General features: G+C 50.2%; 2 protein-coding genes across 2 annotated transcripts in view; one reads left to right on the top strand and one right to left on the bottom strand.

The window, feature by feature from the left end:
• Window positions 1-5,312: 5,312 nt before the first annotated feature.
• TMEM158 (transmembrane protein 158) lies at window positions 5,313-7,321 on the bottom strand. Its single transcript, XM_030845395.3, has one exon. It carries the CDS (start codon window positions 6,835-6,837, stop codon window positions 5,953-5,955), a length of 885 nt encoding a protein of 294 aa, XP_030701255.1. The 5' UTR covers window positions 6,838-7,321; the 3' UTR covers window positions 5,313-5,952.
• The window catches only part of LARS2 (leucyl-tRNA synthetase 2, mitochondrial), a 336,746-nt gene continuing 329,091 nt past the window's right edge, over window positions 7,261-14,915 (top strand). The window contains exon 1 of the mRNA XM_060307178.2: window positions 7,261-7,545. The gene's annotated coding sequence lies outside the window, so the exon portion shown is untranslated. The remainder of the gene's footprint in view (window positions 7,546-14,915) is intronic.

Raw genomic sequence — 14,915 nt, 5'->3', positions numbered from 1 at the left:
TATTGCACTTAGTATGATAATCTCTAGGTCCATATAGATGGCATTATTTCATTCTTTTTTATGACTGAGTAGTATTCCATTGTATAAATGTACCACATCTTCTTTATCCATTCCTCTGTTGATGGACATTTAGGTTGTTTCCATGTCTTGGCTAGTGTGAATAGTGCTCCTATGAACATTGGGAGGCATGTATCTTTTCGAATTAGAATTTTCTCTGGATATACACACAGGAATGGGATTGCTGGATTATATGGCAACTCTATTTTTAGTTTTTTGAGGCACCTCCATACCATTTTCCCTAGTGGCTGTACCAACTTACATTCCCACCAACAGTGTTAAGAGTGCTCCCTCTTCTCCATCCCCTCTCCAGCATTTGTTATTTGTAGACTTTTTAATGATGGCCATTCTGGCCAGTGTGAGGTGGTACCTCACTGTGGTTTTGATTTGCACTTCTCTAATAATTAGCCATGTTGAGCATCTTTTCATGTGCCTGTTGGCCATCTGTATGTCTTCTTTGGAGAAATTTCTATTTAGATATTCTGCCCATTTTTCAATTGGGTTATTTGTGGGGGTTTTTTTTGTTGAGTTGTGTCAGTTTTTGCATATTTTGGAAATTAAGTCCTGTCGGTCACATCGTTTGCAAATATTTTCTCCCATTCTGTAGGTTGTCTTTTCATTTTGTTTATGGTTTTGTTTGCTGTGCAAAATTAAAGCTGGTGTTTTAAATTCACGTCTCCTCTCCTGTTAGTTATTGTTTTCCCTTCTACTTCTCCCTCTCTAATTCAAAAGAACAATTAATAACAATAGTATTTTTGATGATGATGATTATTATTATTATTTCCAGTGTAGTCCTCCTCTAGAGGTTGCAGAATTATCTAGGAACACAGGAGGTGATTTAGGGTATAATGTTAAGAAACTCAGCATCTTTCGTACTAGGAGAACCAAAGAATATGGCATTTAACTCAAGACAGGGTACTCCTATGATCATAAAATATTCTGAAATAAGATTCCAAATTATTACAATGATAAAAATCACAATTCTAGATCGTTACACAGTGTGAATCATGATTTAAGTCCAGAGTGGCTAAGTGTACAAGGCCAAGAGCTAGGCTGCAATTCACAAGTATATCCTCTGGGATAGAACAACACGGAGCCTTGGACTGCCGGGAAAACAGCAGGGACTCAGAGACACTGTAGCACAGCCACTGGGAGGGGTTGGGGAGCTCTTCTAGGTTCCGAACAAGGTTCACACCTGCAGTCCAGGGTCAGACCGGGGTGGGGTAGAGAGCTATGCGGTCAGCAATTTTTCCCCACCCCCTCCCTGCCTGCTGACCCTCAGAAAGTCTGATAAAACTTCCCAGGAGCCCAGGAAGGATTCTGGTCACAGAGTAAAGTGGGGCCTGCTGGGTACCCCCAAGGTAAGTTATTTTCTCAAGTGCCAAAAAAGCTTTCTAGGAGACAATTTGTATGAAGAGTCAAAATGAGGCCTTAGGATGTTATCAAGATGCCAATTATTTTGACTTTCATCACTGCCCCTGTGAAAGCACAAAAAATAATGGGTCCTCAGAGGCACACTAACTCACCCCGGTACTTTAAGGAGACAGTTCTGGGAATACTCAGGCAGTAAGAACACCAGGAAAATGCTCAGGGTGAGGGAGGAGAGAGGCCTTTAATTGTCCTGGGTGAGCAGCAGCCATGCTACCAGCCCTCAGAGAACCACAGTAAATCCCCATCATCCTCAAAATATGCTTGGACCCTGGCCTTTCCCAGGGCATGGCAGAAATTACCACGCCTCAGCACCTGTGTGGGGGATGCCAAGGCTGGGCTGCAGACTGTGCGATCCTGGTAGCTGGAGGTGAGGAGGGAGAGATGGCAGCTTCTCAGGAAGAAGGTAGAGGAAAAGCAGAGGGCTGTGAATGGTAAGGGGCCTGCTGGTAGCAGAGACCCTGGCTTTGGAGAGAACAGCAGGAGCTGACCAGTGATGGAGCTGCCAGGTGGGGCATTAGGAAAAATCGCGTAAATTTAAGAAATTACTCAGAGCTGATGGGAGGTTGCAGGCCCAGAGAAGAGGGAGGTTCTTGAAGATTTCTGAGAGCTGGAGACTGCTAGGAATGCTTGTCCTTAGGGTAAGACCCAGGGAAGGTGAAGATCTAGAGAACAAGAGAACCAAGAGAACCAAGAGTTGGCAAGGAGGAGCTGGGGGACCTCGGGGTCTGCTGATGCCTAGTGTGAGCACACTGCACAGCACAGTTTTGCACTAAAACCAAAGACCCAGAAGGGAAGAGCCAGAGAGAGTGGTAGGTGGTATCTGGTAAATACCTGAGTTCCGGTTTCCGGTTTGTTCCCAGGCGGTCCCCACGTGCTTAAGTGGTTTGGCACTCCCAGCCCAGAAGGAGCCAAGTGTTGCACTGGGAGAGATGTCCCAGGAGATGCAAAGCAAAGGCATTGTCTGAAGGAGAGACTGCCCTGGTTTGGGGGCTGGGGACAACAGAAGGTCTACAGCAGGAGACCAGACAGGAGACGGGACGCTGATGACCCGAACAGGCGCTGTGGAGCACCCAGGATGAGGTGAGAGGTGTACAGCATAGCAGCCAGACCACAGCGACCTGGGTGGGTCTGGGCCATTGCCCTCTGTCATCCTCATCCTCTCTTAGTGACTTTTTCTCCCAGTGTTCCCAGGGAAAGGCTCAGCCATGCACTCAGTGTCTTTATATTGCTCTTAACGCTCCCAATCCTTGTAGCTTTAAACCTTTTAACCTAGCTGAGAAATGGATGATTCTTCCCCAGTGAAAGGAGAGAATTGGAACAGTGAAGACCAGCCCTCTTCTTGCCCCTGTTGTCAATGAACGAGTCATTTCTGTGCGGTGGGGGAGGGGCTAGGCCAGGTGAGGGGACGCCTGCTCTGACCTTCTCTCCATTCATTTCTTTCCTTTTTTTTTTTTTTTTTTGGTATGCGGGCCTCTCACTGTTGTGGCCTCTCCCGTTGCGGAGCACAGGCTCCGGACACGCAGGCTAAGCGGCCGTGGCTCACAGGCCCAGCTGCTCTGTGGCATGTGGGATCTTCCCAGACCGGTGCACGAACCCGTGTCCCCTGCATCAGCAGGTGGACTCTCAATCACTGCGCCACCAGGGAAGCCCCCTTTCTTTCATTTTAACTCCTTCCATCCTTCTGCCTTGATGACTCCTAGGTCATGGAGATCCAGAGTGTATTTTTGTCTAAATCTCCCCAGTTGAGTTCTTTTGGGACCCACTCTACCCAAACATTGGAATGGCCACCAGGCTGATGACCTCCATCACTCAGGAGACTTAAAGAATGAACTGTAATCTGGGAATTGCACACGTAGGTGCACACAGGCTACAGTGGCACACTTCCTGTCCCGTCAAAGAAGTACTGATTTAGTACTTTAGTAAACTGCATTTTTGGAAGTGTTTCACTACTGAGATGATGCAAATCAAACTGACTAGGAGCACAGACCCTGAAGCTGAGCCTGCCAGCATCTTACTTCCTTTACCCAGTGGATGGTTCCAACTTAGAGAGACCAACAGGACACAGGCTCCATCCTCACTTTGCAGTCTCCTGCTTAGAGCTCTGGCTCTTAGAAAGCAGCCAAAGTCAGCATAGTGAACTAACCGATCATCCAACGTGTGTGTGTGTGTGTGTGTGTGTAGCACGATTGATCGATAGATCTAAATACGTTTTAGGTGTGTGTGTGTGTAAAAATACATAGATAGAAAGTTTTATCAAGTGCCTGAGTGTCTCATTTAAAAAATTGATGCTCTCCGGCTCCTTTGCATTTGTGACTACACAGAATCTGACAGTGACAGGGGTGGGTCAACAGAGGATCAGACTCTGAGTGGCTAGCTCCTAATTCACCTAGAAAGGGCAGTTTCTGGTGATGAAAAAATAAGAGTCAGGGAGGCAGAAGACCCAGGTTTGGTTTCAGCTCTGCTTTTTTGTGTAGCTGTGTGATTGTAGGCAAAATGCTGAACCTGAGCCTCAATTTTCATCTTGGAAAAATCAGGGCGACTGTGTGTGTGTGTGTGTGTGTGTGTGTGTTGTCCTAGGAATTCTTAATATGCCTTCCAGAATTACAAATGCTATGACTATATTAAAATTGACCAAGGTTAGGAAAGTTATTGACTTTCCCCTGCTAGTTACCACAGGGTTAGAGAAAAGAGCAGTTCACAACCTACCTTGCTTTGGGGTATAAGAAGGTTTACAGTGACGCATGAGGCTAGCGGATTTGCATTATACTGAACTTCTCCAATGCCTGGATCAGGAGATAGAGGAAGACTGCCACCCTCATGCTTTCCTCTCTTAAGAGGCTGGCTTCTGCTAGAGATATCCTGGACCCCTAAGAGACAGGAACAACTGAAGCTACAGGGCAATGACCCAGACTCTCCTCCAGACAGATTCCTGTGAAAAAAGGGTCCCATTTCTTTGATATAATAGAGACATCTTGAGATAAAAGGAGGCTACATACTTTGAAGGTTCTCTTCCACTAGTACACAGTGGTTCTCAAATTTGAATCCCATCAGAATTTGTCACAGGGCTTGTTAAAGCAGATTGCTGGGCCCCACCCCAGAGTTTCTGCATCTGTAGGTCCTGGGCAGGGCCCCAGTTCTGCATCTCTAACAAGTTCCCGGGTGTTACTGATGTTGCTGTTCCAGGGACACCACTTTGAGAACTATCAAGAACGATACCTAGTATTCACTAGAACAGTATGCTCTAGAACAGTTATCAAGTATTCACTCAAAAGTGGGGATGGGGAGGAGATGGAACAAGAGAAAGTAGCTTAAATTTTTTTTAAGGTGTTAATTAGTCTGTAAGAGTTTACCATGAAAAAATCTTAATGCCAAAATAGCTCAGGCTTTAAAACCAGCTTTTGAAATGTGTTCGTATACTAAAGGTTACACATATGAAAAGGAAGTCTACATGCCTTTTAAAATGAGTCATTTTCATGAAAGACACCTGGCTCAGAGGAACTACCGATTTCACTGTTTTGGCACTTAACTTGGTGTTTTGCAGGGCCTGAGGGAAATGCGTAAAAAGATAAATCACATAAAACCCTGTATGCCGCCGTGACGGGTGTCAGTGAGGCTGAGGGGTGGGGGTGGCCGCGTGGTGAGAGGCAAAAACACTGCCATTAGGGTCAGTAGTATGGTTTCCATCTCCCGCCTCTCCCAGACAGGTAAGGGAGACAGAGTTAGCCCTTCTCTCACTTTCTGAAGATTCCCTTACTCACGTTTCAGGGGATTATCTTGTAATTCTTGGATTCCTTTTCCGAATCAAATAAAGACACATACGCATCTCTGGAGGAAAATGTCTGTATTAAAAGCCAAAAAAACACAGAAGTACAAGAAGAAATGCCCATCTGGCCACGTCACTGGATAGATCGACTTGGAAAAAGGTTAATAAAGTTCATTTTCAGCGGTAACAATATATCAGTGTTAAATCATTCCCATGCCTCCTCCCCCTTTTAAATAAATTAAAAAACAACAAACTTCAATTACTATGTTCAGATACAAAGAGCTTCCCTTACTACAGCAATAGCAATTTGATTTTTTTTACTAAAACTTTCATTTAAAACAGTTATTAAATATATAAAACAAATACACAGGATTTGGTCATTTTCTGCCATGGATATAGGGCACGTGGGTGCGGGGAGGAAGGAGGGCAGGGGGACGCAAAGAGGGGAAAGGGCCCCATTTCCCTCCTCTCCGTCTTCCAAGCTGCGGATCTCACCCTGCAGGGCAAGGGCTTGCATCTGCTTTTCGGAGCCAGAAGCGCGGCACAAACCTGGCTTTTCCCACACGCTGGGGCCTCTTCCGCGGACCCCTCCCCGGAAGAACTAACGGTCACTACTGCACGAAGCACACCGGCCGAGTCTCCCGGCGGGAAAGGCACCGAGAGCGCGGACATAGGGAGGACAAGGGGAGGAGTGGGGCGGGTCACTTGGTCGCCGCCCCCGAGGTGACGGCCGCGGCTGCTGCTGCGGCGGCGGCGGCTGCGGCGGCGGCGGCGGTGGTCCCAGCGGGTACGGCGGCGGGGGCGGCGGCGGCGGCGCTGGCGGTGGTCCGGCGCTGCTCCATGCCGTTGGGCAGGAAGCCGGCGATGATGGGCACCGGCCAGATGAGGGCGGCCACGCTCCACACGACGATGACCAGGGTCATGAAGCAGGCCACCAGCGTGGACTCGATGGGCTTGCGGTTCAGCCGCCAGCCCGGCTCGCCCTGCAGCTCCTCCAGGCTGAAGTCCAGGCAGCAGAAATGCAGCGGCTCTCCCTGCAGCCACAGCGGCCCGGGGGGCTCGGCCGCGGGGTAGGCGGGCAGCGCGGTGGGCGTCCCGGCGGTGGCGCCGGCGGGCCGGAGGCGGCCGGGGCGGCGGCCGCGCACCCAGCCGCAGCCCACGCAGAGGCGCAGGTCCTGCTGCGCGCCGCCCGCCGCCAGCCCTAGGTGCTCGATAAGTAGCGGCGGCCCGACTCGGTGGAAGGCGGCGGCGAAGAAGGCGCGGCCATGCGCGTTGGTGGAGAAGAGGAGCAGGTCGCACTGGAAGCCCCGCGGGCGGCCCCAACGCACAAGCAGCGAGCTCAGCATCTGTCGCTGCACGCTGATGTTGCACGGCGCCGCCGCCGCCTCCTCCTCCGGGCCGGGGCGCTCGGGGGCCCCGGGCGCAGCCGAGGCCAGCAGCCGCGGGGCGGCAGGCTCGTCCGCAGACGACGCGTTGACCGAGGCGTTGAGGGGCGCCCCGAGGAGGCCCGGCGCGTCCGCGGCCCCGCCGCGGGCGGGCGGCAGCGGGCAGGCGGCGGCCAGCAGCGCGGCGAGCAGGGGCAGCATGGCCTGTGGCGGGCGCCTACGCGCGCAGGGCAGGCGGTGGCTGCATGGCGCGCGGGAGACGAGCCGGCGAGCGGACGGCGGGACCGCGGGGACTGGCGGCGGGCGGAGTGAAGACGCGTCGGGCCCCCCTCAGCCCACGGGGGCGGCGCGGAGGCGGTGGCGGCGGCTCGCTTGGCGCGTGGCTCCCTCCCGGCCCGGCGGTGTCTGGGGTTCCCCGCCGCCTCCGACGCGGGAGCCCTCGGACGGCCAGGCGGCTCTGCTGGGCCCTGCGCTCGCCGGGAGCAGGATTCCCCGACTCGGCTCCGCCTCCCGCGCGCCTCGCCCCATCCCGCCCCGCCCTCCGCCCGCTAGGCTCGGAGACTCCGGGGAGGGCGGGGTTGCACGCGCCGCGGCGGGAGCGGGGGCGTGGTCGGGCGGGCCGGGAGGGGTGTAGGCAGCTTGCGGGGGTGGGATTCCGAGGCCTGCGCGTGGGCCCGGACGGTCGTTTCTGTGGCTGTTTTCCGATAGTTTGGGGTGGGGTGGCTTGGCCCGGTTCGCGAAGCTTGCGGACGCGCCCTGGCGGCCCCGCCACACCGCCGGAGTCCAACTCCAAGCGGCGAAGGCACTTTGAGGGAATGGCGTCCTCGGAGGGAGACTTTTGTCACGCCTGAGGCGGGCCTGAGATGTCTCACCTTAGTGCTCACCTGGACCTCGCTCCTTTTACAGAAGGTAAAACTGAGGCGGAGAGAGGGGGAAAGACTTCCCCAGGCCACCCCAAGAGCCAGAACCAGAACTCCTGGCCACGAGTGACTCTTAGGTCCGGAGAGTTTGGCGGGTTTTTAATGTACTTCCAACACAATAGATCCACTTGGTATTCTCACAGCAAGCAAACCCCAAAATTCCAAGAACTCTATGGAGTTGGGGTGGAGAGGGTCGGGTGGGAATGTGAGCCCCATAACCTTGCAGCTCTGGGGTTTCCTGATAGGGACTTTCATTGCCAGGGAACAGCTCCTCATGTGCAAGGCCCTGTCTGGCAAGTCCAATGAGCACGTATTTATGAAAGATTTGTATGTAGAGTCTGTTCAAGGGAGGATTCATCTCCGTTAGGATATTAAGTGGAGGAAGGCCTGTCAAGAATAACGTGCCAAGATCAGATTTATATTTTAAAAAACACTTTCCTAGCAGTTTGGCCTTTTACACTTGGTAAGAAAAATTCACTGATGCTGCTCCAAGAGAATACCCCTGTGGTTTGAAGCCAGTGTGCTGCGTGAGCACCAGCTATTCCTGAGTCTGAGAGGGAAGGGGTGGAGAGAGCAGAAACAGGCCATCACCGAAATGGCACTCCGTCTAAACCAGCTCCATTTCCTGAACAGAACTACATCGCTAGGCTTGGTGGCTGATTACATTTCTGGCAGAGTTATCCATTGTTTCTAACAATAAGTCAAACCAGGTTGAGGAAGATGTAAAAACAGCTCCAAAATATAGGTCGCAAACCTACCTGCCTTCTTTCCACTTGGGCAAGTTATTATTCTGACTTGGCCTTGGCTTCCCAATCTGAACAGTGGGGTCAGTGGTACCTGCCTTGCAGGGTTGCTGTGATCAGTGCACTCAACCCAGTGTCTGTCCATCTGTTCACAGAGGTGCTCATGCGTTGGCTGATGAGATGTAGTTCCTATCAGTCTAGCCCGAGCTGGCTGTCTGGAATGACCCTTGGTTTCTACAGAAATGATGAATTTCCTTGAGGGGATGGGACTCCCTTTTGTTTAAGCCTTCGTCACTTTTCTGCTGGGAAGCAAGCTACCAGAGAGAACAATGTGAATTTTCGTGCTTTTATTAAAAGTTAGTTTTCCTTTTAGACTTGCATGCCGGGAACAGAATTTATTGTCTGATACGGCAGAGCGGTTTTAGTCTGAGCCATGTGGCTGGTGAACAGCCCAAGAACAGGGGCCTCAGGTAATCTTCAGGGCTGAGAGAGGCCCAGTCTTCAAGGGGTGGGTTTTGAGTCCACTGTCTTTGACAGTAGGTGATGCTCTCCAGGGTTTCAGCCAGAGGTGGGAGCTTGCTGGCTTTGTCTGAGCAGCAGGGAGGCAGCAGCAAAGGAAGAAGACACAGAGCCACTTGGGGAGCCAAATAGTTAGCTGCAAGGCTGTGCCACCATTGCCCTGCGTCCTAGGAACCTGAATTCTGCCCATTTTTCCAGCACGTGTAGGACTCCAAAACCTTACCCTCGTTCAGAGGGACAACCACACAGTTCTAGATTGATTTGCTGTCTTTAGGGGCAATTGGAATTTGGGAAGATAAGATAAAATTACGTTGTTTTCGGTCTTGTTTACTTCTGTGTTACCAGCAATGGCAGAAGCACTTGAGCACAGGGGAGAGGCTGTGTTTGTTGATTGGACAAATTTGCCTGTTTGCTAATAGCTCTGACCAGCCACCATTTATTTAGTACTTTCCACATGCCAGGTGTTTTACACACATCATCTCTACTCTTTTCAACAATCCTATGGATGTGATACCTATTTTACAGTGAAAAGACTGAGGCTCAAAGAGCGTGAGTAACCCACCTGAGGCCCCACAGCAACTGGTGGCAAAACCGGAATATCAGTCCAGTCTCCACTGACTCGAAAGTTTGTGCTTTTCAAAGAACTAGTTGTGTCTTGTCTTATTGAGGTTGGGTACCAAAGTCTGTGCATAAGTTAAAAGAATATATGGTGTAATTCTAATTTCATTTTGATAAAAACTTTTGGTCGAGTTTCTTTTTAAAGATATATATATAACCAACATATTATAACAGCATTAGACAAAGATTGCAAAACAGTGGAGGAAACCATTAGAATCCCGGCTACCTGATTCTTTACTTCTCTGCTCTTTTCTGCAATCTTCGTATTCTCTAAATGTGCAACTAATACTTAAAAAAAAAAAAAAAAAAAAAGGAAATTGAAGTCCCACTACCTTTTACAGCCATTATCACTTTGTGTTCTTCCCTTCAGCCCAGAGGGGATCTGGGGTCCAGCCAGGAGCATAGGGCACTCAACATGCAGTTGCTGACTGAGTGAGTTGGCCTGCTGGTTAAGAATTCTGCCCAAGCTACAGGCGGAGACCTGGTTAAGTTGTCTGGCTCCTGGTCCCTTCTCTGATCCATCTCCTACCACTTTCCCTTTCCCTCACCGGCTCTGTTCCAGGCATACTGCCTTCCTTGCTATTCCTGGAACACAGCAAGCAAATGCAGACGCAGAGCCTTTGCCCATGCTGTTTCCTCTGCCTAGGATGCCATTCTTTCTGATAGCTATCTTGCTTGCTCCCTCCCTTCCCACAGATCTCCGTTAAGATGTCAGCTTCCCCAGAGAGGCCTTTCCGGACCAGTCCTGTAAAACAGCACCCATTCCCAGCATCCCCATCCCTCTCCATCCTCTTGTGCATGGTTCCGTGTCTTCCTGGTACTTATCTTCAGCCGTCACACCGTAGGTTTTTCTTCTTTGTTTAATGTCTATCCCTTCTTTGGAATGCTTGCTGCCTCAAAGCAGGGCTTTATCTGTTTTGTTCAGTGGAACAGTGCGTGGCATATAGTAGGGGTTCAATGACTAGCTGATGAATGAGTGAGTGAATTTAATAGACTGGGCCAACCCAGCAGGCAGGATGTCGAGGAGCGGTCAGGGAATTGAGATGGACAGAGCCACGCCAGTTCCACAGCAACAAGACTCACGTAGCCCCTACCAGCCTGCAGGCCTGGAGCCGCCCACCTGGCCCTGCCCTGCCCGGGACTGGTGGAGGAGCCAGGTCCCATGGGGAACCACCTGCGGGGCAGAGTTTGGCCTGGAAGACTGAATTGATCTCGCAAACCCTGACACCCAGCAGCACTGAGGGACATGAGTCAGGGCAAGCTGAATGACTAGGAAGAACATCCCAGATGAGCCCAGACTTCCCTTCTATCTAAGGAAGAAAGGCAAACGAGACTCCTTCCATCTCCTCAAGTCCTATCACTTTTATCAAACGAATGGAAGACTTTGATAAAATCTCTGTTTTGTCTATAAAATACAAATAGCAAGTTCTTCTACATGGACCGTATTGTTAGAAAACAATCATGAGGACTTCAAAGAAAATAATTACTAATGATGCCCAGTTGTTTCATTCTTTTCATTTCCTGTGTCCGTCCCCCGGTGTTAGCTAATTTTTCCTTATGCTGCCTACTGAAGTTATAATTAACAAAAAGATCTCCCTGGGTTATTTGAATTCCTTTCATCTAACGACCTCAGAGTGCCACAGGTACAGTAATTTGTTAGATATGATTACCACACGCTGTAGACTGAGAAGTAAGCAAGAACCACAAAAGAATCGTAAAAATAGGACAGAGGAAAGAGGGGCTTAGAAACCAGTGGTTCAGCTATACCAGAGTCACTGGTGAAGGCTGTGGTAGTTGGGTTGGCATGTGTTTTGACGGGGCGGGGAGGTGGGGGGGGCGGGCACTAGGAAATAGGGGAAGAATTCTTTTCATTCCAGTCTCCCTGTGAAATCCCATTCCTCAGATGGGAAACTTGACTGCAGGAGCAGCTGAAGAGCTGGGCCTTTGTACCAGGCACTGGGGGAGGGCTGGGGGCCCCCAGTGTTCAGGTGATTAGAGCCTGACCAGTCCTGTGCCCTCTGCTTCCAGGCTGCTTCGTGACCTCACCGGGTGGCTCAGCCAGATCTCCAGGGTGTGGATGTTTATTCTTCCTGATCACTGTGGTCAGAAGGGAGATTTCCCTCCGCGTACTTCTGGCAGCAATTATAGCCCACACAATTCATTTGGCAATTAATCGTGGGCTGCCTTGGGACAAGGCTGCTGTGGCCAGCTCAAGCTGTTACTAAGACAATTCAGTCTGGTGCATTCATTGTTTGCTTGTGGATATCCTCTGTGCATGGTGGGCAGGGCCACTGCTGGTATTTCTTTTCTATCCAGAGACCCAGACATCATGCTGGGCTTCTGGTAAGATTTCAGCAAAGACTTTTTGAGGCAATAAGAAGCTTGTGCTGTTATAGGAAGATGGAGAGTATCTAAGAGAGAACTGTGAGGAAGAAAATGGTGCCCAGGTGATAACATATGTGAAATAATTTGAAGGGGAGAGAAATCCTGCCAAGTGAGACCCTCTTTTGGGTTTGGCCTAGCATTGGTACCTTCACCAGATGATAACTGTCCCTTGACAGACACTTACTGTGCTCCAGGCACTGTGTCAACCACTTGAAATGCATCCCCACCGTAGTCTCCTGAGAAAGAGATTACTGTGACCATTTTACAGATGAGGTAAACGGAGCCTCGAGGGATTAAGTCACTTATGCAGAATCACAGTGGTGGAACCAAAATCCAAACCTCATCTGACAACAGTGTTCTTAATCACAGCCCTGCTAAATGGTCTCTGCCATCACCGACAGCCTTGTGAGTTGGAGGTTATTGTCCTGTTTTAATGATGAGGAAGCAGGAGCAGGATGTCTGGGCAGTTGGCAAAGGATGGGTCATCTGCATCTCTTCAGCATTCCAATTATATCTAGCCTACACTCAGTCCCAGTTCATAAATTCCATCAATACTGAAATTCTGGAGGATGTTTTCCCAATCTGGTGCATCCTTATGGATGGAGCCCTGGATTCCCCATGCCTGTTGCTCTACCTCCAGGGCCATCAGGGCTCCTGGTACTCAGTAAGTGCTGGTCAGGAACCTGGGATTCAGCAGGGACTGCTCAGCTGCGCAGACATCCAGCCTGGAGCTCCTGAGATACCTGAGAGCTTTCAGGTATGACGTTGATGGATTCTAAGATAATGTATTCACAAGTTACTTGGCGAAATATTCAAGAGGTATTGACTAAACCCCATTGATGGGGATAGCAGAATAGTTTCTGTGAAAAAACCGCCATTAAACACTTATTTCCAGGGTGAGCATCTGTCAGGCAAACTAACTGAAACTATCTTTTAAAAACTTTTTTTTTTTTGGTAATATGGTGATGTGCATTTCTAAAACTTTGGTGTTGCTTAAAGTAATTTCTTTTGGAAAGACAACCCTTAAAGCAAATGATATTTTGTTGTTCTTTTTTTTTTTTGCGGTATGCGGCCCTCTCACTGTTGTGGCCTCTCCCGTTGCGGAGCACAGGCTCTGGACACGCGACACGCAGGCTCAGTGGCCATGGCTCATGGGCCCAGCTGCTCCGCAGCATGTGGGATCTTCCCGAACCGGGGCACGAACCCGTGTCCCCTGCATCAGCAGGCAGACTCTCAACCACTGCGCCACCAGGGAAGCCCTATTTTGTTGTTCTTGTATCCACCTTATAAAAAATTAAAATGTCATTTAACATTTATAAATGTAAATTCTGAGAGTTTCAGTATGGCAAATATGGGAGACAGAGCTGGTTCATCAGAGCCAAGGCAGCTGAAATGTTCCCCATCAAGCAGTAACCAGCGTCATAAAAATTTACTTCATGCTGCTTCAAAACAGCACCAAACACTCCCTTCAAGTGAAATCGTTGGTGTTCCGTTTCCAGAGGTAGGGAGGAGACCGAGGAAGCAAGAGCCCATTTGGAGAGGGCCAGGAACATTGGAACACATTTGTCAAAGTCTTTCATGCCTTCTCACTGCGCCCCCTTCCTGCTGGATCTACTGGCCCCACATTCATGGGGACATCTGCCACTTGCCTGGGCATGTCCTGTCACTCAGGGGTCCTGCCTGGCATTGCCTTCGTGTTGAGTTGGCCTCTTGGTCTACCCATTCTTTCTCTACTAAAGTCCCCAGATTTGGAGATTTGAGAGAGTTGTGACTATGAACATGGCCTTTGGAGCTGGGCAGACCTAGACTGGATGCAGTACTTTACTGTGTCTCGGTTTTCTTGTCTGTGAAATGGGCCTAAGAGCTGCTCTCTTCTAAGGGTTAAATGGAATTCTTATTGCAAAACAGCATTCAGTGAGAGTGGCTAGCACTTTGGGTTCCAGAAACATGGGCACGCAGCTCTTCCTCTCTCCTTACACTGCTGTGGAAATGGATGTATTTGCACCTGCAGGGGTTCATCATTGTATGTGGAAAATAAAGAAAGAGGGATGGCTTCTGGCTTAAAAGAAGCTAGCGTACATTCCTGTCTACCTGGAGCCATCCCTAGTAATCAAGCACACTTGGATTCCTGTGGCCATGAGAGTTGGAAGGGATCGCAGAGGCCACCTAGTCCAAGCTCCTCGTTTTATAAATGGGGAAACCAAGGCCCAAAGATGGCTGCTGGCCTCACCAAAGATCACAGTCTGGTTGGCAGCAAAACCAGGGCTGGAAGCCAAAACCCATGGCCAACTGGCCATCAAACATGGCACCTCTGTAAGTACAGTCTGTTGCAGTGCTTTTACAGCTGCACTTTAAAAATGAGGTCCAGTTGCAAAGGGAGAGCAAAGAGCCTTTCTAATTTACTTAGAGAAGAAGAGGAAAATAATGGGCTTTATAATTGCCAGAATCACACTCCTAACTCTATTTACACGATGGAGGATTGACTGCGTGGGCTGAAAGTGTCAGCACACTTGGCAAGCTTCCATTCTGATGCATTGAAGCCTTTCTCCTTCCAGCTCTGCTAAGAACCTGGGTCAGGCCCCAGGAGACCCCGATGTGAGTGGAAGCCCAGGCTGAACCAACCCCACCCTTAAGTCCTGAAGGAGTCCATGGGAATAGGCAGGAACTTGGAGCCCACTGTCCAAGTGAGGCCACTGGGGCCATCAGGTCATGCTTCTTCCTGGTACCCGGCCTGTTGGCCAAACTCCTGCAGTCCTTTGCATGGTATGAGAATCCCCAGGTGACTGCCTGCTTGAAGCTATGTACCAGGGTCACCCAGAGCTGGCTGTGCCCTGTCCTCACCATCCAGGCTGTCCCCGTCAATGGCAGTCTTCATTTTGTTGGTACCTCAGTTTGCTTTGCCCTGTGCACTTTGGAGATGTGAGCTGTGAGCCCCTCCATGGAAGAACCCAGTGCCACCCTGGAACTGGGCCTGTGGTTCCAGCCCTGTCCACCCTAGCCCAGCATGTATCGCCCTCTCTGGCTGGCTGCTGACTAAGCAATGGAGCACACAGGTGGGAGGGATCAGATTTCTCTTAAAGCCAAACTCCTGTGG

The sequence above is a fragment of the Globicephala melas genome, chromosome 11, assembly GCF_963455315.2.
Source record: "Globicephala melas chromosome 11, mGloMel1.2, whole genome shotgun sequence".
Taxonomy (NCBI): Eukaryota; Metazoa; Chordata; class Mammalia; order Artiodactyla; family Delphinidae; genus Globicephala; species Globicephala melas.
This window is presented reverse-complemented; position numbering and strand designations above follow the sequence as displayed.